The sequence below is a fragment of the Solanum verrucosum genome, unplaced genomic scaffold (genome assembly GCF_900185275.1).
Source record: "Solanum verrucosum unplaced genomic scaffold, falcon-dt-bn FXZP01000062.1, whole genome shotgun sequence".
In the NCBI taxonomy this organism is placed as follows: domain Eukaryota; kingdom Viridiplantae; phylum Streptophyta; class Magnoliopsida; order Solanales; family Solanaceae; genus Solanum; species Solanum verrucosum.
In genome coordinates this window covers 8049516-8075680 of record NW_026020477.1, presented here as the reverse complement: position 1 = coordinate 8075680, position 26165 = coordinate 8049516, and the positions used below count along the sequence as shown (strand labels likewise).

The 26165-nt window shown below is 35.0% G+C and overlaps 1 protein-coding gene and 1 pseudogene across 1 annotated transcript; both read right to left on the bottom strand.

Moving 5' to 3' along the window:
- Positions 1–117: 117 nt before the first annotated feature.
- LOC125809447 (dephospho-CoA kinase-like) lies at positions 118–3291 on the bottom strand (annotated as a pseudogene).
- A 14205-nt stretch (positions 3292–17496) lies between these two features.
- LOC125809446 (uncharacterized) lies at positions 17497–23440 on the bottom strand. Its single transcript, XM_049489082.1, has 4 exons — positions 22562–23440; positions 21219–21437; positions 19993–20128; positions 17497–18689 (listed from the first exon to the last, which is right to left on the bottom strand). Exons 1-4 carry the CDS (start codon positions 23438–23440, stop codon positions 17497–17499), a joined length of 2427 nt encoding a protein of 808 aa, XP_049345039.1.
- Between the last annotated feature and the right edge of the window lie 2725 nt (positions 23441–26165).

The following is a 26165-nucleotide window of genomic DNA, read 5'->3' as shown; positions in this document are numbered from 1 at the left end:
CTGTGTTATTACATACACAGCTCTTTTTCTAATAAACAGTACACACAAGTAGTGCTCGATTAGGGTGTCTTCTGCCATGCAGAATTGTGTTAGATCAAAATATATGAGTTAATACCTTCATGAACTTTTCTCGAAAATAGCAACACTGACAAAAGTGGAAAACAATGCTAGAAAAGCTCCATTTCTTGAGAGCATAAACTCAGTCCAGGTCAAGGGCTTGGTATCTGAGTTAACACTTACTGAAATTGCCCATGCAGAGCTTCCAATGAGCTGGTGTTATCAATCACAATATCTGCCTTTGACCTCTTGAGATCCAAGGACATCTGCGCATTTATCCTGCTTTTGGCCTCCTCCTCCATAGATCCATCTCTAGTCATGAGCCGCTGCAGCTCTGTCTCAGGGTCAACCCAAATGACAACAATGGGTTTAGTCCATTTATCTATCTTGGCCTCAAACAAAAGAGGAACATCAAGAACAATTATGGAGCAACCCTTTATCCACAGCTTCAAAACTTCCATACATACCATGTGAAATAAATGGTGCTAGCAACCTACATAGACTGCACCAATTCAACTCTTAGGCAATCTAATAAAACTAGGACAAAATATTATTTAGAGTAAAGCAAGAAATATAAAATTTCTATGAACCAATAAATCTTATAGTAAGACAGATTTTACCAATCACATTTGACCTTCATATTTAGTTGTTCAACGCAATTTTGCGCCAATAGACCACACGCAGGCTTGGTTATTCATGAAGAAACTTTGCCAAAATCTTATAGGAGCGGCCCACTCCACTTCTCATATAGGTGAATTCCATCAAGTGTATACTACTTTAAATACACCATCCCTAAGGACTATAAAATCATTAAGGGGTCGTTTGGTAGAGTGTGTTAGGTAAAATCATGTATGCATTAACATTGTGAATTACTAGTACCTTGTTTGGTACTCTTTTCCAACCTATGTATAACTAACACTTGCATTAGTTATATACTCTATTGTGTATTAAGGTGTGCATTACTAATATCATGAATTTCTAGGTATTAGTAATGCAATGATTTTAATGCATGAATTAGCATGGTTGAAGATCCAATTGCCCCTCAAAACCTTTTTTTCCATCTTTTCTACCATAATTGTAGGGGTATCTTTGTAAATAAATTTTTTTATGCAATGCATGCTATTTTTAATGCACCAAACCAAATAATGCATGATAATAATCTATGTATAATTAATGCAAGCATAACTAATACACGCATTACTAATGAAATCATTACTAATACACTCTATTTAGCATTACTCTTATACACTGTACCAAACGACCCCTAAGAGTTAATAACTCATCCTCACAATTAGTAGCAGTTCAAAAACTCACTTTTAGTGTGCAATGTCAATATTGATTTGTTATTGCCTATATGAACCTACTTCATGGGATCTCCAAACACATAGGTTGGGTTATCATATTTATTGAGAATCATATCAGCCTTACCCCAATCTCTTTTGATGTTTGAAGAGTTAATTTTCTTCCCACAGGTTTAGTTAGGGATTGGCCATATTCACTTCTGACTTCACATACTCAATGGAAATTCATTTGCAACTAATATGTTTTGTACCAGGAGGTAGATCAGTCAAAACCCATGTTTTACTTCTCTTGATAAAACCAATTTCTATTTTATTGTCTCGTTCCAATATTCAACATCAGAAGAATATATAGCTTCAAAATAATTTGATGGTTCATTATGGACAAGAAGAATTTGAAAATCATTTCCATAAGAAAAATATTCTTTTCTAAGCCTTTGCTCCTTCTCAGTTTCTCATTAGAGGTAATCCCTAATATTTGGAGGTGACATTTGGTTTTTAATGACATTTTATCCAGTGTGCTTTCTGCAAAAGATTCAATGCAGATAATAGAACTATCCTTTCTTATGCAGATGTAGTTCTTTTCGCACATTCCTTTTAAGGCAATTACTAGAGCACTTTAACTTAAACAAAATATAGTTCGGCAATAAACAGCAATCCTGCAATTATCTTCACATGCCTTAATGAGTGGAAATAGCTTCAACTACAAGTCGTTTGTAGGCGCCTTTATTTCTCTCAGAGTTACTAATCAGCCAATACCAATACCTAAGAGATGATTACTTTTTATTGACCAAAGTCAAACAAATGCCATTTATAAAAGCTTCTTTAATCATTTAATTCCAATATTTTTTATATGTAAAGGTTTGATTTTGTTTTGATCAAGTAAGGTTTTCATTGATAATAACAAGGCCAACTTGGCCATATATAAGAGATATACCAAATATCAACTTGTAAGAGTTTGATATATCTAGAGTTTACTTGTAGTTTGTATTTCTCTGAGTTCATCCCTAAAATCACTACAAAAGTTGGTTGATGAGGATTAAACAAGATGTCTCTTTTTTTTTTTTTGGGAAGAAAAACCAAGTTCAAAAGGAAGCTCCAAAATCTTCACGATGAAAGCAAACCAGAATCAGCTATAGGATGAAGTTTCCAGATACAGAGTTATTTGCCAGATGTCTCTTTCTTATTGACGTTATTCTGGCGAAAATGAGAAAAACTAAGAGGAAGTACAATATTTCTGCTTCTCTTGATTTGACAAGAAGTATCCAATTGAAATAAAAAATACAGGATTAATGAGCTGCCAATCTATGCCTTTTTTTAACCTTTTGACATCACTTTATATCAGAGTAACAGTTGAGCATGAAAAATTAAATAGCAATAAACCAGGAGTACTTGAGCAGTAGAATTTCACTCAGTAACTATGTCGTAGTTTCATAACTATTTTACCTATTAAGAAGCTGACGTTTTTCAAGATCAGAGAATACTATTTGACCTAGCTTTGCACGATCAACTTCTCCATATCCAATAAGATGTCCTCACCAAATGCGGCCACAACCTTTTTCCAACCACCAGTTCCTTTCTTCAAAACGTTCTACATAATTTCATATTTTTGTCAGTAGAGAGCTTTACCGAGGATTTACAAAATTTAACAGATGGAGATACAACAACTCAAGTACAACATTTTAAGACTCTTTAGATTTACTAATAAACTAAATAGACCTAGTAATAGAATGAGAAAAGCAAGAGGAAAAGTAGTTACATGAGCTACAATGTCAGCATCAACAACGGGAATACCATGAGCCTTGAAAAGGTTGGAGACAGTGCTCTTCCCCGAAGCAATTCCTCCGGTCAGTCCAACTATCCTCATTCTAATTTCGGGAACAAATCAAGTAATGAGGAACAACTAAGGCTGCTCAAAGTCAGTTGCTTCCTCTGCCTTACTTTTCCATTGGTAAACGACCTTCTTGATTCGGGGATATCTTCAATATCAATTTCAAACTGAACAATAAGTTGCAGGTCCATTACCAACAAAAAAATTAAACACATAACTTCTGTTGGCACCCTAAATTTATCAAGTAGTATAAAATTACAGATCCCTAGTGAGGTAGAAACATTTCAAGATAAAAGAGACAAATATTGAAAATGAAATTTAAATTGGTGGAGAGCACCAAACAAAATGCAACGTCCCGCACTGTTGTGCTAAGGTTTGAATCATTCGACGTATATGATTTGACCTGACCCGGAAAATTTTGGTGGTTCTTTGGTGTTTATAGGACTTATTTATGATTGGTGAAGTGTTATGTAAGTTCAGAGTCAATTAAAGATTGAAAAGATCAAGTTTGAAGGTGTTGAGCTATGTATGGTGTGAAGTACAATCGTACATTGCATGTACAGGCTGTACCTTGCATTGTGGTGAAGCTATGATTTAGCAAGGGAGGAGCCATGTACATACCGTACATGGAGAGTATGAGCCGTACCTTGGTCGTAGGTGGAAGGTACGAACTGTATGTTGAGTTCACGAGTGTATCTCCCAAATTAAGAAGAATTAGAGGATGTGCTACCTACCAAATTAAAGCTCCTTGGGTCTAGTTTCCAGAAAATCACACTGTTCGTCAATTCGAGTTAGGAGCAAAAAGTTATGCACGTTTTAGAAAAGGCTAAGGAGTCAAAATCGTGCCCACGTTTCACTTTCGTGGAGATGTTTTTGAGGAGAGATGAACCTGATTTTTTTCTAAGGTTCTGTCTAGGTCCACGAAACTGAAACGCCTAGACGAAATGGTCCACGAAACTGAGAATTTTCCTTACAAAGGCTGGACGGGATTCATTTCTTCATTTCCTCCAAGTCTGGAAATTGTTCTAGAGAGAGGGAGCTCTACCAAGGCTTCAAGAACACACTCCAAAGTGAGTTTTAATTGTGTTTTTGAGTTGATCATTAGTCCCTTGTACTCTTATTAACAAGATTAAACCATGGGAATTGATAGATTCTTGCTTAAGTCTTCATCTTGACCAAGAAACCCTAAAATCCAAAATTCAAGATTTGGATACCAAAAGGTAAGATCTTCATCCTACACTCAAGTGTGGTTATACAACAACATACCCAGTGATATACCACAAGTAAGGTCTGGTGAGGATACAGTGTACGCAGACCTTACCATCTGGTGGAGGTAGACTGGTAGAGAGGTTGTTTCCGAAAGACTCTCAGCTCAAGTGCAGCTCTTTAGGTATATATAATGGATGGACAACTAATTTGATTAGATTAATAGTGTAGTTCAGCTGAAGAAATTCATTGTTACTTTCACAAGATGTCTGCATTAAGGAAAAGTCTGAGAGAGCTTCCTTTAGTCTGCTCATGAACGAGAATTGGTTGCATAAGTTCATAAGACAGGGTTTTAACATCACAATAAGCAAGCAACAATTCCTCCATTTAGCAGTGTAAACCAACAGCTTGTAACAGAAAAATTCAGCCTAAAAAGAAAATCCTTGACTCTAAACGCACAGGAACAGAGAATGTCACAGATTGCACTTCGAAGGATCATTTAGGCGTGGACAATTTTCAACTAAGCGATTCGACCAAGCAGTCAACCTACCTATCTACCCCAAATTTCACTCAAAACCAACTCCTAAAAGCGATCGGGTATAAATTGAGCATATAATAAAATGGAGATCAGGTTTAACCAAAAACTCAAGTCAAGCAAACTAATAAAAGAACCCATTTCAACAGTTCAAAATTCATGGCTATAGATTAGCATACTGCTCCATGTAACAGTTTCCCTCTCCCCAATCTCCACTTCCAAACAAATTGGTCAAATCTGAACAAAACACTTTAAAACTACCCCAGGCGCACTTATACACCTCTCCAAATGTGGTTCGGTTACTCAGACTTCACCGGCAAATGAAATAGTCTCTCAGACAATTTGTTGAACACATTGCAGGCAGAACGTTAACCAAACTGTTTTGTACTAGGTTGGTGATTGACTTACCCTCTCATTTACTGGAAACTATAGTTCAATGCAGAACAAATACATCACAATAGAATTGAACAATTTGTGCTCTCTAACTGCACAACAAAAGATTCACATGGACAGAAAAGAAAAAAAGAAAAATTATGTAATAGAAAGAAAGTAAGGAGAGAAAAATGTAGAGGAGAAGAGACCTTACCTGAGCGCCACTGAAAACCTCCACTAGTGGTGAAGTTGTGTGATCGTGTAAGTGAGCGAACCTGTTAAGAGAAGGGAATCAAGTATGGTATTTGTAAGCTATGGATTCTTAAATGGCGTAAATGAGTTGTTGGGAGTAATTATTATTAATATAATAGAAGCAGGGAGAGGGGGCGGGGGGGGGGGGGGGGGTGTTTACCTTTGGCTGAAAAATTGAACCAACTAATTTTAAAAATTGAACTCTAATTTGATTTGATTTTAAAATTTTAAAATCTACAATAGTTGATTTGCTTTTATACTATTTTTTTTTTAAAAAAAAATACCTGATTAAACTGATAAATTATATATACAATTTTTTTTTTATATATCTACATATACTATTACTTTTTCATAAATAATTATAATTTTTTTATACCTTTTAATCACTAGTTTGATATAAATCTACTTATTTCACATGAACTAATTTCTTAAAAATATATGTCCAAGCCCAATACTGGTCGTTTGGTAGGGTGTATTAGGATAAATAGTTCATCTAATATATATTTCCTTCATTCCATATTAATTTAATTTTTGAGGCATTTTTCATTTTTCAAATTAACTTAATTGTTCAGTTTTTAAGACTACTTTTAGAGTGTTATTCCAATTTTACCCTTCATTAGTTAGTATTGGAATTAGTGATTAATTAATTTAGTTATTTTAATCATAAATTTGACAATAATTAATAAGGGTAAAAATGCAAAACTATGTTTAATTTATGTCTTAATCTACTTTTCTTAAAGGGTGTGAAACACCTCAAAAATTCAATTAATATGGAATGGAGAGAGTATGATACTCCCTATGTCCAACAATAATTGTCCACTATTGACTTGATACTCCACTTCAGAAACTATAAATAGAAGGGTAATTTTACTATATCACCCTTTGAATATAATAAATACAATGTCTTGAAAAATATAATAAAGATATAACTATAATTAATAAGGGTAAATTAGGAACTAAGTGTAAAATTATTCATTGATTTCATAAAGTGAACAAGTATTGTTGGACTCCTAAAATAGTATAGTGGACAACTATTGTTGAATAGAGGGAGAATTATTTAGTACTATATTTAATAGAAATAATGGGTATAAATATCCTCCATTTAGTGGTATTAGTTACACATATAATTTAACACCATGTGATTAATATATTTAAAGACATAAATATCCTCAAATCATTTTACCATTTTGTTTATTTTTTGATTTTATGTTTTATATTTGTACTGGTAGATTTATTTAAATTAATTAGCTTACAAATTTTATTATTTAGAGAGAGTTGTTTGTTGCTAAATAAATCCAATACAATATTTGAAATGTGAGTTGTTTAACATTTACTAATTGATCACATGATGTGTGTGTGGTTTTCTAATTATTTGTGCTTTGAATAATTTATAAAATTGCATATATACTAAAATTACACCATGCAATTTTTATGTCCAAATGTAGACGGTTTATTCGATTTTAGTATTGTTTATAAAAGGAAATATTCTATAAAATCGCAAACTATTAATTCAAATTAAATGTTATAACCACAATTTCATTTAGTTGGAATCCGTAGCAAACACTTGACATTCGTCTCTCTACCTAGAGAATCTCGCTCGCCACTCTCCCTCATCTCTTGATCTTAGGCATATTTATATGCCTAAGTTGTCAATATTTGCCCATGAATCTATTAGATTGAAGAATGATCTCTAGTCATTAGCTTAATTTTTGGTTTAACTTGGGATGATTGTGCACTTAAACACATAATTAGTTGTTTCAGGAACTCTCAAGGGAAGTGGATTCAACTTGAAGAAAAGAGATGAAAAAGAGCATGAAAAACGGTCAAGGATGAAGGCCCCAGGGCCAGGCGCACTGTTAGGCGCGAGGTGCCAAGGGCCAACATTTAGAGGCGCCTCTCAGGCGCGCTGCGAGGCGCGACGCGCCAACCTGTGAAGATCTGAAGTGCTTGCCTGGCGCTCTGCTAGGCGCGGCGCGCCAAGGTGAGAAGTTCAGAGCGCCTCTCCAGGCGCGACACCTCACCCTGATGCCGACTTTTCCAAGTTTTAAACATTAAATATGAGTCCTAATTTGAGTAGGATTTGTTCCCAACTTTTTCTACTATTATAAATAGATCCTTAGGGCTCCATAATTAGGGGAACGTTTTTGTTTAGTGTGCAAGGGCAAGAATTCAAGTTTGTAATCCTTTAACTCTTCTATTTTTTTGAATTTTGGTTGAACGTTTATCTATTATTGATTTCTAATAGCATGAGTAGCTAACCGCCTTAGTTCTGGGGCTGTAGCTATGAATTATGTGTTGAATGTTTGAGGCTTTATGAATTGATTTTCGGTTGTCAATCCAAATTACTTATATATTCTTGTTTTACTATTTTATGCTTGCGCACCATAAAATAAATCTAGTGTCTAATCTTAAAATCGAACGAGGAGGGATTAGATAGACCAGAGAGTATAGAGAGCTCAGTCCACCCATTAGATTGAAGTGATTAGTGTTCAGGAGTGACACCCAGACGAACACCTTGCTTGGTTACGAAATAGGATGAAATATAAATGCTCGCCAGTTAGTTTATTTATCCCCGCTCAACGATGTAGTTAGATGGCTAACTGGGGTAGGCGACGAGAGGCGAACCACCCGGACCATACTATCAACCCTATAAACCAATAATTTGACAACTGAAGTGAATTCTAAGCCAATAATATGATGCATGATATTCAATGTATGTTGCAGCCCTGGAATTGTTTTTAAACTTGCTTGAAACATATTAACAAAGTCGTTCACTATCGATTACTTTGATTTAGTGCATATTTATTAGTAGTTACTTAACTAAATCATCAAATCTTAAAAAGGTTATTTGGTTACTTTTAGTTGTAGAGTTTGGTGAATATAAGTTGATCATAAGTCCCTTGGGAACGATAACTCGTTTCTTAAATAATTTGTAATACTTGTGCGACCACGTACACTTGCGTGTATACTGGGGAGCAACAAGTTTTTGGCACCGTTGCCGGGGACTTAGAAATTAATTTATATTCAATCTTTTTAAGTCTACAATTAGATTATTTAGATATTAATTACTTGATCTTAGCTTGTTTATTGTAGGCACTTGATTTAGGTCTGGCTCGGAAATGATATCTTGTCGAACCCGAAATAGCTTTACGCCAACGTAGGAAAATGGTGAATCAAGGAAGACGAGGAGAATTGGGGTTAGGTCTTCCGGGAAACATTGATGATGATAATCAAGACAACTTGAATAACCCTGAAAATGTGAATAACCTGGAAAACCCGAATAACCAAGGAATTCTGATTAACCAAGGGGTTCCACCTATTATACTGCAAGACATGTACGTGATGTGGCAGTCCCACTCACAACCAATTTAGCATCTAGTATTAGGAAACCTCCACCGGGGGTAGATTTGAACTAAAACAGAGCATGGTACAGATCCTCCATACTAATGGGCAATTCACTGGTCTCCCACATGAGGATCCTCAAATCCATCTTAGGACTTTCATAGAAGTTACTAATACATACATCCCAATTGGAGTCTCATCAGACTATGTAAGGTTGACTTTGTTCCCATACTCATTGTTAGGAGCTGGAAGACGTTGGTTAGACTCTGAGCCACCAAACTCCATCACTACTTGGGATGATTTAGCTAAGAAGTTCCTGAGTCAATTTTTCCCATCCAAGAAAACCGCGAAGCTGAGGGGTGAGATAATAAACTTTGTTCAAAATCAAGGGGAGGACATAAACCAAGCATGGGCACGTTTCACACCACACACAAACCAATAAGGTACTTGCTCACACTTTCTTTGAATGTTTAGACTATAATGCTCGTTCTCTTCTTAACAGTGCAACAGGTGGACAAGCCCTATCCATAACGAGTGAAGAGTTCTTCGCTGTACTCGATAAACTTTCTGAAGGGAATCAAGGGTATGAGAGGGAAATGTCTAGACCCCCAACCCAAAAGGCTGTAGGGATCTTAGATATAGACCAAGCTACTACCATAAATGCCAAATTAGATGCAATGCAACATAGCATGACCTTATATTTTAAACAAATGGCTCTAAATCAGGCACCGGTAAATGTGGTACAACAGGCAGCAAATTGGTGTGAGGTATGTGGTAGTGGAACTTATGAAACCGCGCAATGTGAGGCAAACCCTGATTCCGTAAACTATATAGGTAATGTGCAAAGGGGTGGAGTGCAACAAAATTATGATAATACTTACAACCCTAGTTGGAAGAACCATCTTAACTTCTCATGGGGTGGTAACCAAAACCAAAATCAGGCGCAGAGGGCAAACCAATACCGTTCTCAAGGGGCTGGGCAACAATACTACAATCCTAACCAAGTCTTAGATCCTAGTGCACCAAAAGGGGGGATGACCAATGAAGAGCTACTACAAAAGCTCATGACTAAATTAGGGACCAAATTAAATGCTAAAATAGACAAGCAGGATGAGAACATCAGAAACATCCAAATGTCCCAAATGAGTTTGGAGAAACAAGTTGCGCAAGTAGCTAATTCTTTGAACTTGCGCCCCCAAGGTGGGATGCCCGGTGATACTGAGCCCAACCCAAAGCAACTACATGCGGTAAGTACTAGAAGCGGGATGCATTTAGAGGAACTAGCTTCAAATAAGAGAGACACTAAGGTTAGCACCAAAGATAAGAAAAGGGAAGAGGTAGTAAAAAGCTCCAATGTTGAGGCACATGTTCCTCAAAAGAAGTTACCACCTCCGTTTCCACAAAGGTTTAAAAAGCAGAATGAAGATGAATGATTCGGTAAGTTTTTTTCTCTCCTGAAATAGGTTCACATTAATCTACCTCTGGTTGGCATTTTGCAGGGAATCCCAAAGTATGCTAAGTATGTGAAGGATATTGTGGCAAACAAAAAGCGGCTCACAGAGTATGAAACTGTAGCACTTACTGAGGAGTGCAACTCCAAGATTCAAAACAAACTGCCCAAGAAGTTGAAAGATCCGGAGAGTTTCACTGTGCAAATTACAATTGGGCAAAGTGTCCATGCCCACGGATTGTGTGATTTAGGGGCAAGTATAAATCTGATGCCTTTGTCATTGTATCTAAAACTTGGGTGGGGTAGTCCAAAAAGAACCACAGTTATTCTCCAACTCGCTGATAGATCTATTGCTAGGACAGAGGGGGTGGTAGAAGATGTGTTAGTACAAGTAGGTTCATTAATTTTTCTGGTATATTTTGTGGTATTAGACTTTGAACCCAATTCTGAAGTTCCATTCATCTTGGGACGACCTTTCTTGGCTACGGGTAGGGCATTGATTGATGTAGCAACTGGTCAACTAACTATGAGGGCACATGATAAGGTTGAGGTATTTGATGTTTACCGTGCTTTAAAATTGTCTTCTATTTATGAAGAATTGTCTGCTATTACTGTGGTTGATTACATAGGAATTGTATCTGAAGACCCGTTAGAAAGAGTGTTAGTGGGTCAAGAGTTAAAGGGAGATACTGAAGCTTAACAGACTGAATCATGCTTAAATCTAGCAGTAGTAGAAACTCGTAGGACTCAAGTGGAGTCCTTAGATCGCGAGTTAGGTCCTCCGCCAAAACCATCAATTGAAGAGGCTCCTAAGTTGGAGCTAAAAGCCTTGCCGGATCACCTAAGGTATGCTTATTTGGGTACTAATGAAACCTTGCATGTTATACTTTCTGCAGAATTGTCTGATTTAAAGGTTGATGCGGCACTGAGAATCTTAAAGCGGAGGAAGAAAGCAATTGGATGGCAGATGACTGATATTCATGGGATTAGTCCGGCGTTAAGTATGCATAGAATTTACATGGAAAATGATCACAAACCAAGTGCACAACATCAACGTCGTCTAAATCCTTTGATGAAAGAAGTGGTAAGAAAGAAAGTGATAAAGTGGTTAGATGCTGGGATTGTTTACCCAATCTTTGATAGTAAGTGCGTAAGTTCGGTGCAATGTGTTCCCAAGAAGGGGGGTATGACTGTGGTAAGGAACGAAAAGAATGAGTTAATTCCTACTAGAACAGTGACTGGGTGGCGAATTTGTATGGATTACCGGAAACTTAATGATGCTACCCGGAAAGATCACTACCCTGTTCCCTTTATTGACCAAATGCTTGACAAGTTAGCAGGGCAGGAGTACTATTGTTTCCTAGATGGCTATTCAGGTTACAACCAGATCTTCATTGCACTCGAGGATCAAGAAAAAACCACATTCATTTGTCCGTATGGTACATATGCTTTCAAACGCATGCCATTTGGACTTTGCAATGCACCGGCAACTTTTTAAAGGTGAATGATGGCCATTTTTCATTTTTCATGATATGGTGGAAGACTTTGTAGAAGTGTTCATGGACGATTTCTCATTCTTTGGGAAGTCTTTCACTTCCCCAAAACAACTCCTACTCTTCCATATCTCTCATAAATAGTCATCTCTCTTCACTTCAACTTCACCCATTCTCCATATTATTTTTTCTCACTTCCCCCCCTCTAACAAACCCGACCCCCCTCCAATTTCTCTAACTTTTTCCTTTCTTTCTAGTTTTCTCTTCTTAACAGGGTTCAATGGCACCTAAGGCGAAGAATGTGGCGGGGTCTAAGCGGAGTAGAAAGGGTGAAGCATCTGGGTCCGAAAATAGAGAACCTGGCCGCAAATTCAGTAAAAAGGCGGTGCAACGGTATAGGTTGACTTGGTTTGACTGCCAGTGGGAAGAAAAATATATGGGGGACGAATACGTCGATTCGGTAGGGTTGCAGTCTCAATTTCAAGATATATATAGGACTGTGGTTGAGTTGGGACTACGATTTATTTTTTACCATTCGGGTGACGGTAATTTGTCGTTAGTTCGTGAGTTTTATGAAAATTGGCTCACGGAAACTAAGTACAAAAATGTGCCTATAAGAGGCAGGGATGTGAAGTTTTTGGCTAGGATATTGAATGAGCTGCTGGGCACCCCTAACTGTGATGCCGATGACTTTAATAGGTTGAAAGAGAAACCCCCGTATAGAGATATTCGATACACATTGTGTGGGGTAGAGTCGACAGCTAGATGGAAGCGTAGTAAGGATACTTGGAGGCATTCCACCATCCACTTTGCTAATTTCAATCTAATTGCTAGGGTGTGGCTGAAAATAGTGTGTAGTGTCTTGCTTCCCGCGAAACATTTAACTGAGGTGACGCGGGATAGAGTGGTGTTGGTCTATATGCTGATGAAGGGAATGCCAATTAATGTTGGGGCTATCCTGAGGCAAAATATGATGAAGTTTAGGAACAATTTGCGTTGGCGGTTTTGTTATGGGGGGTTGATAACCTGTTTCTTGAGGACCCAGGGTATAGAGGAGGAGGCATGTGACTTGACTATTGCTTTTCACCCGGATCTGACGAGTAAAGTGGTTGATGTGACCCACACTAAGGCACTAGACACGTCCCATGGACATGTCTTGTCTGCCCAAGAGAGGCAATCTCGTGATGATACTGTCATGGCGAGAATGTTTGGGATGGCGGAATTGCAGCTGCGAATAGGTGGCCGTCCAGTTACAGATGCAGAGATGGCGACCATAGCGGAACACTACCCATTGACCGAGAGTGCAACATTCTTATGCAGGACTGGTCCTGTATTCTTAGAGCCTTTGGATGATGATGAGGCTACTGCTGATGAGGCTATGAATGATGATGAGGATGCTGTTGTGGCTGAGGAGACGAATGCCTTAATGGTTTTTTATGGCGGTGACGACGAGGCCTAGAGGCCTGAGGGAGTATTCCTAACTCTATACTTTGCTTTAATTGTGCACCGAGGACAATGCTTATTTTTAAAGTGTGGGGTGGGGTAATATGTCTCTGTTGTATATAGTTGTTTACTGCTTTATCGAGTCTAATGTTAGTTTTTAGTAAATTTGTAAATTTTTTTTTGGATTCCTCAGCGTTTGTTTTCGGTACTTTTACTGAGGATTGTCCCTTTGAACCGACTAGGACTAGTTTATTGTTTTATTGAGTCTTAGAGTCGTCATAAGAGTGACAGTTCCCGATGATGGAGGGATGACGACCGTCTTAAGGGAAAATTAGTCACATAGAAGTGTAAGATTGAGAAACCAACCTTGGTCTTTTGAAGCTATGTCCGAATAAGTTAGCCAAACGTCATGGGTAGTCATATTTAAAAAAATGCAATAGATTGTTGACCTTGTGACTAGTGTGTGCTCTTAAGTGTAGACTCAAAATAAGATGAAAATGGGCTTAATTGTGTAGTGATACCGTAATGCAAGTTGAATAAGCATGTTAGTTGATATATCTTTATATGTGTCATGATGCCATGTGTGGTGAGTGTTGATTGGTTCTTGCTTAACTTGATATCTAGAACTTGCCTTGTGTTTGTTGAATTAGTAGCTTGTATGACTTAGGGAATGTGATTGAGGCGTTTCTTTGAAATAGCCAATTCTTAACTCTACTTGTATGCCTACCATTGAAATCATCCCTAGTGAAGCCCCATTGAGCCTTTAGCCTTGTTTATTGATAAACCACATAATAAGCCGAAACCCGTTTGTTGATACCAAGCCTTTTTTATCCTATGAAAATCCTTAGTGCACTATGTTAAAGAATAAGGGTTGAAAATTGTTGGTTGATATAGCTACGGATGAAATGCTACATTGTGTGGAAAATAAAATTTTATTTTGGCCCTGGTCCTTAGTGACAATGTGCACCTCAACTAAAATTAAGGGTGGATAATTTAGAATTATGCTTGAAACATTGGCCCTGATTCTATCAAAGGATAATGTGTACCTTACTCGGATGTTAACATTTAAAGTTTGGATGGCTAGTGCAAAGGCATGAAAAAAAAATATGATGAAAAAGAAATAAAGGGCAAATATGGAGCAACAAAGGGGGTATATATTCATGAAGTGTGTACAAGGAGGAAAGAAAAGTTATGATGGAGATTGTTGGCTAAGTAATAACATGTGCATTAGGGAGGTGTAATCACTAAAATGGTTCCCAAATGTTCCCTCCCTTACCTTAAGCCAACATTACAACCAAATGAAAGTCCTCTTGATTCTTTGAGAAATATTATGCGAAAGTAATAATACACTATTGGCAAGCTTATGGTATGTTGAGAAAAGTAAGAACTTCTTTTGTGAGGGTGAGTTGATTGTTTGAAAAATAGGCCTTGTTGATATTGCAAATTGCTTGAGTAAAAGGCTTTACTAAACAAGAACAAGTGAGGGCATTCATGGCATGTGTAAGATTATCTAATTGATGTGTGGTATGAGTTTGCATTAGCCCGGAAAAATAACAAAAGAGTCATTCGTTGAGCATGTGTGGTACTTGGTATAAATGTGTGAATTGTTGCATCCAATGTGAACTACAAGATCATGATTAAAAATGTTTGGTTAATTTTAAGGTGGGTTAATAAGTCCAAGGGTTGTGAAAAAAGAGTTGATAGTCTAGAGATTGTTTGAGGACAAACAAAATTATAAAGTGTGGCGTGGTGATCTTAGGCATATATATATGCCTAAGTTGTCAATATTTGCCCATGAATCTATTAGATTGAAGAATGATCTCTAGTCATTAGCTTAATTTTTTGTTTAACTTGGGATGATTGTGCACTTAAATACATGATTAGTTGTTTCAGGAACTCTCAAGGGAAGTGGATTCAACTTGAAGAAAAGAGATGAAAAAGAGCATGAAAAACGGCCAAGGATGAAGGCCCCAGGGCTAGGCGCACTGCTAGGTGCGAGGCGCCAAGGGCCAACATTCAGAGGCGCCTCTCAGGCGCGCTGACAGGCGCGACGCGCCAACCTGTGAAGATCTGAAGTGCTTGCCTGGTGCTCTGCTAGGCGCGGCACGTCAAGGTGAGAAGTTCAGAGTGCCTCTTCAGGCGCAATGCTAGGCACGACGCCTCACCCTGATGCCGACTTTTCCAAGTTTTAAACATTAAATATGAGTCCTAATTTGAGTAGGATTTGTTCCCAACTTTTTCTACTATTATAAATAGATCATTAGGGCTCCATAATTAGGGGAACGTTTTTGTTTAGTGTGCAAGGGCAAGAATTCAAGTTTGTAATCCTTTAACTTTTCTATTTTTCCGAATTTTGTATGAACGTTTATCTACTATTGATTTCTAATAGCATAAGTAGCTAACCGCCCTAGTTATGGGGCTGTAGCTATGAATTATGTGTTGAATGTTTGAGGCTTTATGAATTGATTTCCGGTTGTCAATCCAAATTACTTCTATATTCTTGTTTTACTATTTTATGCTTGCGCAACATAAAATAAATCTAGTGTCTAATCTTAAAATCAAACGAGGAGGGATTAGATAGACCAGAGAATATAGAGAGCTCGGTCCACCCATTATATTTAGGTGATTAGTGTTCAGGAGTGACACCTAGACGAACACCTTGCTTGGTTACGAAATAAGATGAAATATAAATGCTCGCCAGTTAGTTTATCTATCCCCGCTCAACGATGTAGTTAGATGGCTAACTGGGGTAGGCAATGAGAGGTGAACCACCCGAACCATACTATCAACCCTATAAACATGTAATTTGACAAATGAAGTGAATTCTAAGCCAATAATATGATGCATGATATTCAATGTATGTTGCAGCCTTGGAATTATTTTTAAACTTGCTTGAAACATATTAACAAAGTCGTTCACTATCAGTTACTTTGATTTAGTGCATATTTATTAGTAGATACTTAACTAAATCATCAAATCTTGAAAAGGTTATTTGGTTACTTTTAGTTGTAGAGTTTAGTGAATATAAGTTGATCATAAGTCCCTTGGGAACGATAACTCGTTTCTTAAATAATTTGTACTACTTATGCGACCACGTACGCTTGCGTGTATACTGGGGAGTAACACATCTCTCACTTTCTACAAACACAAATGTATAAATTGTGTTTGTGTTTGTATAAAGTGAGAGAAAACTGTATATACAACTACAAATACATCTGTTTTCGTCCTATACACTTATAATTATATAAATATAGATCTTCACCTACCAGTTCTCTTTTGCCTTTCTCTCTATCTTGCTTTATACAAACACTACTTATACAAATTACACATTGTAATTTGTGTTGTATAAAGAGAGAGAGAGAGAGAGATTTGATATACAAATGTTTTATTTCGTTTCAACTGTATACAAATTCAAATTTTATGCAAATATACAAACACAATTATTGATACATATATGCAAACTGATTTAGACAAATCTGATGCTCCATAGCAAACATAAAATTTGCTATGGAGCACAATTATGCAAACTATAGCTATAGCATACCAATATGATTTTTATGTTTGCTAAACCTAAAATCTACTCTTTATAAAATTAACGTTTTGTGAGTGATCAATTTATTAAGTTGACAATTGTTTACCCTCAAATAGTTCAAGTGAGAAAATAATAAACATGAAAAAAATGTTCTTCTCCTAGCTAGTTAGAAAGCTAAAAAAAATAATATTGTCCGAGAATTACATGAAATAGAAAATCTCATTATAATTCAAGAGTATAATTGGAAGAAAGTTTTTAGGAGAATCTTAAACCAAACAGAAGATTAAGTGGGAGGCAATGAATCAAACAACTGATAAGAAATAACCTTTGCATTACTAATTCTTTCCTAACTAATCAAACTGCTATTTCTCTGACCCACATAAAATCTGCTATTTGTCTTACCCACATAAAATCCGATCTCAGATAGACTATTTATTCACATACGGAGGCAAAGTTATATCATGACGTTCAATGAAGCAAATAATAGTTGCTACTTCTTCATATCATGCAGAGATAATAGTCATTCACAGAGGCGTATCCAGGATCTCAAGAACATGGGGGAACCATTATCTTCAAAATAGACAATTAATTCAATTATATAAATTTTACGGTGAGAACAAGTTGACGAGCAAGTAGGTAGTAGCAATCTTTATATAGTAATATATTAGCAAAAAACATCATTCACTTACAATTGTCCTCGACGAGTTTTCATATTTTGAAAATGGTCAATAATAGCATCATTACTTACATTTTTAAATATACTACGCTCTATATAGCAAACTAAACAACCATTCAAAAGATCTTTATCCATCCTATTACGCAAATCATTCTTTATGTACTTCATTGATGAGAATGCTTTTTCCACGCTTGCGGTAGCAACAGGAATAATCAAAGTTAACTTCACAAGTAGATACACAAGTGACCAAGTTTGATGTAGTTTTGTCTCTATCATCACTTTTGCAAGATCCTTGATTCCCTTCAAGTTGAGAAACTTGCTATCACACTTTTGAGCATAGACAATAAAATCATCAAGTTGAAAATTGAGTTTCCGAAGCTCTTTATCACCAAACTCACTTGGGTAGTACTCGGCTAGTTTCATTATCCTATCCTTGTAAAAATTAGCAAATGAATCAACCGGACTCAAACTAGCCATACCGAGGAGCAAGTCACTAGTCACCACATCAAAACGATTATTGAGTTCTTGAAGTGCCAAATCAATGACGGCATAAAATACTTCCACACGAAAGTGATGCAAATATGAAATATTGGACCTCTTACGCTTCGACTTCCCATTAGAGTAGTTTTCATTCATTTTGGGAATTGAAATTCCATGTTTACCATAAAATAAGCTAACCTCATCCATCATAGAGTCCCATTCATCCTCTCTCATCATTTGCAATTGTTTCTTTGAAAGGTCAAGCAATCCCATAGCATTAACGATATCTTGATCTTTCTTTTGTAAAACTTTATTCAACTCATTCGTCAATAGCAACACCTTAAACATCAAGTGCAACATAAAGACAAATTCAAATTCATGAATCTTGCTCAAAAGATTTTTCGCTGCAAATCTATCAAGATGATATGGACAATCATGTTTCATATCCTTAAGCACATTAACAATTGAAGAAAAAAGAATCAGGAAATTGTCCAAGGTTTTAAAATGAGACCCCCAACGAGTATCACCCGGTCGTTGGAGGCCATGTTCTTGATTCAAACCTTGCCCTGTATGAACTTCTCCAAATTTAAGCAACTCTTCCAACTTATCTTCTTGATGTTGTCGAAGTGAATCTCTGCGTTTAAATGAAGCTCCAATAGTATTCAAAATATTAGTGAGAACATAAAAAAAATTATCCACATCCGAATTCTTTTTGGAAAGACCTACAAGTGCCAATTGCAATTGGTGAGCAAAACAGTGAATATAATATGCATATGACATATCTTGTAAAATCAAAGACTTGAGACCATTTATTTCCCCTTGCATATTACTAGCCTCATCATAACCTTGACCACGTATTTTGGATGTACATAATGAGTGATCCAAAAGCAAAGAATAAATTGTTTTTTTAATGATTGAGAAGATGTATCATTTACGTGGACAATACCCAAGAATCGCTCTATCACCATTCCCTTTTGTTGACATATCTCAAAATTAGAGCCATTTGCTCCTTATGAGAAACATCCTTTGATTCATCAGCTAATATTCCAAAATAATCACCGTCCAAGTCTTCAATGATAGTGTTGACACCCAATTTTGACCCTCCACAATATAAATTAATCATTTCGAGCTTCTCCAATTTCAAACGATTTAAAATTATTAGTTTTATAAAATTTCTAAAAATAAAATAAAATATTAATAATAGTAAAAAATAAATAAATAGTAATAATAATATAGTTTGCAAGATTTTTAAATAGTTTTGTCACTTTTCATAATTTTTAGATAATATATATGTTTTACATAATTATGTATATAATTAGTATATTTTATGATTATTTGAAAATCGTCTCAAAAAAGATTTTATATTTTAAATGTTAGGGATGGTTATAATTTTGAATTAACGAGTTTTATGAAATTCAAGATGCTTTCAAGTCAGTTTTTAAAGTAATTTTACCTTTTCTTAATAATAAACATGTATATTTTTGCAATCACGTTATTTTATAAATATTTGAAAATATCATCACAAAAGATTTTACATTTTAGTTAAATACTTTATTAATTTACTTTAAGTTATAGTTATAATTTCGAGTTAATTAGCTTTGTAATTGAATTAGTTAGTATATAATTAAGTTTATTATTATTTTTTTTATTTTATTTCGTTAAGATTAAGAAGCTCATTAATTAATTTATATTAACTCCTCTTGTTTAAATTTTAGCCGAATTCACAATTAAATTCTATTAGGCTATAATGGAAATCCATTATTTAATAACAATTTATCCCATCTTTAAAAATAATTTTGGGCCACTTCCTAAAGGCCCAACTCTTTCCCTTTCTCAAAATTTCCAATCCCATTTTTTCAGCCCAATTCCCAGTGATCCAAACATCAACCAGCAGCCCTTAGATGCAAGACACAGCCCACCATCCCAGCCCATTAACTTCCTGACCCGACCCAACCCCTTTTCCCTTTTAATTTCAATACATACATCAGTACTAATACAACAAACAGTAGCCGACATAGACCTAACCCCTGCGTCTTCTTCCTTCCAAAACGACTAGCAAGCAACGTCCAAATCCCAGCAAATCCGGAAAGCAGCAGGCGTCAGCAATTACCATCACCATGGCCATTTTTTTTTCCTTTTTCAGAACTCCCCATCCCTCCCACTGTTGCCTCGAAAAAATGCATACAAGTTTGGATTTCAAATTCGAAATTTCACCCGATTTCCCCTGATTTTCCAGCTATATATTGCTCTCTTTTGATCACTGGTGAGAGAAGAGGGAAGCACAATAATTTCTCATTAGATATTCAAGAATAGGTTTATATTTTCCCTCTCGTTGCCCCTAACTGGAATTTTTCGAAACTCATCGGAGATTTATTTGTGGTGGTGTATTGCTTCACGATCAAGCTCGTTGTCCTAGTCTCGTTGCCCCGACGAAGGTAATATCCCTTTCCCTTTGCTAAGTTCTTTTTCATCTCGTGTTATTGTTGTGTCGAAATTTCCAATTTTTGTGTTCATGTTGCTGCTGTTTATTTTCGGATTTCCTTAACAAAGATATAAAGTTATGGTTTTAACATTTGAATATGACTAAGTGTTACTCTTCTTGCTAATGAAATAGTTATTGGTATTATTTACTGTTTGTTGATGTAGTATCTCGTTTTATCCATTTTTTTTTATTTCGTGTTTCGTCTTATTGTTTACCATGTCATGTTTGAGTCGTGCTTTGGTTTAGATGTTAGTCGCTAATTCATTAGGTTTGATATAGCTTAATCATGCTCTAAGGTTTGTTAAACCTCTGTTATTCTTCCCAAAACTTGTTATACTGTGCATTGTTGTTCAAAATCGGCAAAATTGATGGTTAGAATTGGTCACTGTCCGATTTTTATATTACGGTAATATGGAACTAAGTTGTGCATTAATAAAGTCACCAAATGCTAGTGCTTAAATTCCTCATCCTCATGTGTTTGTTTCCTCGATGAGATCCTCGTGCAAACATCTAACTATGCTTATGTGTATGTCTAAATTCTATAGTTAGTTGGTTGGAAATATGATTTAACTAAGTTCAAATTAACTGATTTGTGATTAATTCCCTCCTTTGGTTTGTATAAGTTTAATTTTAACATGGGTGATTGGAACTCTTCCTTATTTATGCTTGAATTGTCTTAGATGGTGTGTTAAGCACTTCAAAACACGTCTGGTTACTGCCTTCACTTACTAATATTGTATGTATATTTAAGTTTATTGTTTTCACATACATTAATTAGGTACAGAAGCTTAAAGTTGAATGTGCTTTTCTCTTTGCTAATTTGTCTTCTTTTTTGTGTTTTGTTGCGAATGTCATCCCGAGTCCATTGGACTCTCATCCCACTGCATTTCTGATTGTGGGGCCATGGTGGCCTAATTATCTCCTTAAGTCTGTTTCTAAATGGATCAAGATTGAGAGCTGAAACAGGCCCCGGAAGTCCAAAAGCAGGCTGTATACACGTTGTATACATTCAATATACGCTATATGCAGCTGTATATACTTATATACAGGTCAAAAACGCAATAAAAAACAGGGCTGGAGTGAAATACAAGTGTTTGGAAGCAAGAAATACCTGAAAAGAGCTAATATATGCGCTCATATACACTGATATACAGTCGGTATATACAAAAACGGGATTGGGTTAAAACCCAAAAACTTGTAGCAAAATTGGCCCAAAAGGGGCCCAATTTCATTCTCTTTTACTCTCCTAATTATTTTGACTAACTTCATTTATCTCTAACCTTAATTTATTTTAATTAACTTAATTAGATTCCCCAAAAGAGGAGTTATTTTCTTTGTGTTGATCCATTTTCAATAAATTTCTTTCTTTTGTGGCGATTTATTAATTAAGCAAGTAGTCGGTCAAATTTTATCACTTTAAGTAAGTTGAATCTTTTGTTCAAAAAAGGAAAAATGTTCTTCGGTGCTTCTCACTTAAAACATATTTTATGCATTTTTAAAAATTATTTAAGATAGACAATTTTCTTGAATAAACTTAAAAATAATTAAAGTGTTTTCCTTTCCTTAGTCATTTTGTCGAAATAATAATAATAATAATAATTTAACTCAATTTACTCTCCAACCGATTTAAATGGTTTAAGTGCAAATTATTATTTTCTAAAATGATTCAATTAAATCTTAATTACTCTAATTTTGTTAAAATCTTAATTGACCAAGTTGTCACAATTAAGTTCCAATTTTCTTAAAAATTAAAAAATGCGTCATTTATTTAATTATTTTCTCAAAGTTAATCAAATATTGTAAATTTCTTATTTTTATGTTAAATCATTATTTTCCTAAAAATAGTCAAATATATTTTAGTCAAGTCGCAGGTCAACCGCATGTTAGCGGGCACTTCGAATGCTTAAACCCTTCTCGAAGTGTAAATTGAACCACGAACCCTCTTTGGTATTTTCAAATGATTTTTTCTGTTTAAATCTTTGAAAATTATAAGTTTTTTCTTAATTTCTTTAAAAAATTAAGTGGCGACTCTTTTTCTAAGTATTTTTCTCAAATTGTTTTATACTTAGAATATTTCAAAAAAAGTGATTTTTCTAGAGATAGTAAAATTACGACACAACAGATAGCCTTAGTTGTTTCTTTAGTACAAGCCTCCACAATATCTTTTTGAATTGTCGGACAAATCATCATATCATTTTGTGGAGCATTACCTAATATTACTCTTCCCACATCAAAACTTCTATCCCCATACCATTTCAAAAGTTCAAGAAAAGCACCCTTATATTCGGAACCTTCACTTTCATCATGTCCACGAAATGGAAATTCCGATGTCAAGAGAAATCTTGCTACATCAATTGAGGCATTTAAACGTATCCGATAATCACTTCTCGCCTTTTCACTTTGCTTGTCAAAAGAGGATTGGATCGATTGTCGTTGGTTTTTCAAATCTTGCATCCTATTGAAACATTTATGATGGATACTATTTACCTTACCAACATGTTTTTTGAATCTTTCTAAAGCTTTGTTCCAACACCTAAAACCATCTCTTGTAAATGAATCTCCAGCATTTCCACGACTTTCAAGTTTATTCTTGAACAAATAACAACACAAACAAAATGCCGCGTCTGCTTTAATGCTATATTCCAACCATTGAGATCTTCTCTTAAACCAAGTTGGTCGAAATTGACACATTTTTTCTCCAAACTTAATTTTGGGGAAGATATGATCAACAGGCTGACATGACTTTTTTTGAATGTAATACCTCCTTACCGCATCTCGAATATTAGGACCATAAGATGAAATAGGCATTCGATCTTTGGGATCTGCTTCAAGAGATTTAAAATCAAGCATATTATCCATATTTGAAAGTGGAAAAGAATTTGTATGTCTTTGAACTTCCGGAGCAACTTGTGAACTCACAAATGGTTGATTAGAGCTAGAACTTGGTTGGCCATCTTTTGGCTTTGGTAACTTGATGAGAAACTTATCCATTTGTGATTTGATGAATTGATTGTAAGAATTATTTTACCTACAAAATTAAATATTCACACTTCTATTCAATCTTATAAAAACAAAATAATTTTTAAAAAATATTAGCACAAATAACAAGTTTACTAATAAAAGAATCACAATTATTAGATAACTATTTAGAAATCAAGAAATTCTTATAAATTTAAATATTCAAGCAATCAAATAATGGAACCACTTCATAAATCAAGAAAAACATATAAAACAAATGAAGTACATTAATAAATATTTTTTTTTTAGATAACATACCTTGTTACTTGTTCTCAAATCTCACTTCTACTTCACCATGAATAACAAAGTGGAAATGTGGAATGAAGCCAAAAGAATAACAATATGATGTCTTTACTCCTTTTTACCCTTTAGTTTAGGGCTTTGAAAAGTCAAAAGAAAAAGTTTTAAAAAATAAATAAGAAAAATGTCTAAATAAAGAAGGAAAGGAGAAAAAGAAAGTAAAAAATATAATTTGACTTTATTGGCACTTCTAGCTTAAGGTCTAAACATAGCTAATGCAACCTAAAAATATAGGTAATTGAACCTCTTTTTATTTATAAATTATTAAAAAGATCTATGAAAAGTGGCACATTTTGTTATATTAATTAAAAATTAAAAATGTTAATGTGGATAGAAAAATTTGAACCACAAATCTATAAGTTATGCACCCCCTATTTGTACTTACTTATCAATATACTAGAGTATTCTTTTTAACCTTGGGTTCACCAATACAAATTTAAAAAGATAATTAGAAAAATAATAGTATTATATAGGGGTTAGGAAGGGGAGGATGGGTGCATGTGAACCCCCTCCCCTTCATGTACATACGCCTCTGGTCATTCATGAAGCCAGTCGAGAGTGTATATGGTTGAGATCAATGACTCAACATATTTTGCAATTATGCGGTCTTTTTGTGCAAACAAAGACTCCAACAATATTGTATGAAGATAATGTTTCTTGCATAGCTCAATTAAAGGGAGGATATATCAAAGGAGACCGAACAAAGCATTTTTTTTCACACATGATCTTCAACAAAATGGTGAGATAAATGTTCAACAGATTCGTTCGAGTGATATTTAATCTTCCAGATTTATTCACTAAGGCATTGCCAACATCAACATTTGAGAAGCTAAGATATAAGATTGGAATGCGTTGTCTCCGAGATATCAAGTAAAGTTTTCATCAGGGGGAGTAAAATACACGATGTACTCTTTTTCCCTTAACCAAGGTTTTGTCCCATTGGGTTTTCCTAGTAAGGTTTTTAATGAGGCAGCACTCAAGGCGTATTACAAGATGTGTGTACTCTTTTTCCTTCACTAGGCTTTTTCCCGCTGGGATTTTCCTAATAAGGTTTTAACGAGGCACATTATCTATAAACATCCAAGAGGGAGCGTTACAAATTCATTTAATTGTGGATATTTATTTTCATCAATAACCTAACGTAATGTATTAATTTAATGTAAGCCTTAAAGATGTACTAACGTATTTGGTTTAAGATTGTAAACGGGTGAATTCTACATCCTATAAAAAGGTATTCTTTACCCTTAAGAATGACACACTTGAAGAGATTAAATAAGAGTCTCAACTTTATACTTTCCATCACAATTTGTCTCCCTATATTGTTTAAGTATTTTTGTATTTTCCTCTTGTTTTACAACAAATATGACAATTTAGCCTTACTAATAAAAAAATCGGTACAACCATAAAATAGAGGTGGAGTCACAAACCAATCCAACATGCCAAAATCTCTCTACCATCTTCTCCTCTTTCATCAGGAACGGATATACGTTGAGCTTTTTGAATGTTTGAGCATCCATGAATTTCGTTCGAATAGACTATATTTATATAGAAATTTCAAGTAATGGCATTAAATTAAAAAATGAGCATCCGTATAAGAAAATGTGAATTGGCACCGGTCGTCATACATGGGTGCTAAAGGTTGGCAACAAAACATTCCAAGCTGCTCTTTTGGTGATTTTTTCTAGATAAGCTTTTATTAAAATCGAAAACGTTTTTTTTATCCAAAATAATTTTATTATAGTTCTTCATATTAATTTTTTCGATATTGTGTTTAGATATGCTTGTTCTTTTTTTATGAGTCATAACTTTGTTTATTCTATTTTGTGACTGGTACTTAAGAGAAACATCGACTTTAATTCTGAATCTGACATTGGACACATTTGTTGATTTCTCTCCACTGGAGGCCTTTTTTCACCACCGCCAACAATCCCAAAATCTATTATAAACAAAATTCCCTTCTCATACTCATTTAATTATATAGCTAGGATTGTTCAAAATCGAATCGAAATTGATAATTTGAATCGAAAAAAAGTTATTAGTTATCGATAATAGGTTATTAGTTTAACGATTTTGATAACAATTTTGATTTTCTTTATTATCGGGCTATCAATTCATAACAGTTTAAAGTTTTTTCTTAACAGGTTAATCGATAATCCAATAGTAAATTGATAAACTATATTTATATCATTTGGTATATAAAGTCTTTGACTTAGAATTTAGTTTCCTATTTTTATTTCTAACAGTCTCAAACTTTCGATTATAAGATACAATGTATCAATTCATGTGCAAGGTTGATTTGATTTGTCACCTTGTTTCTAAGTGATTTTCAATAATTTATTTTTGTGTCGAATCTTAACAATTAAATCAATAACCAAACCGATAACGATCAATAACAGAT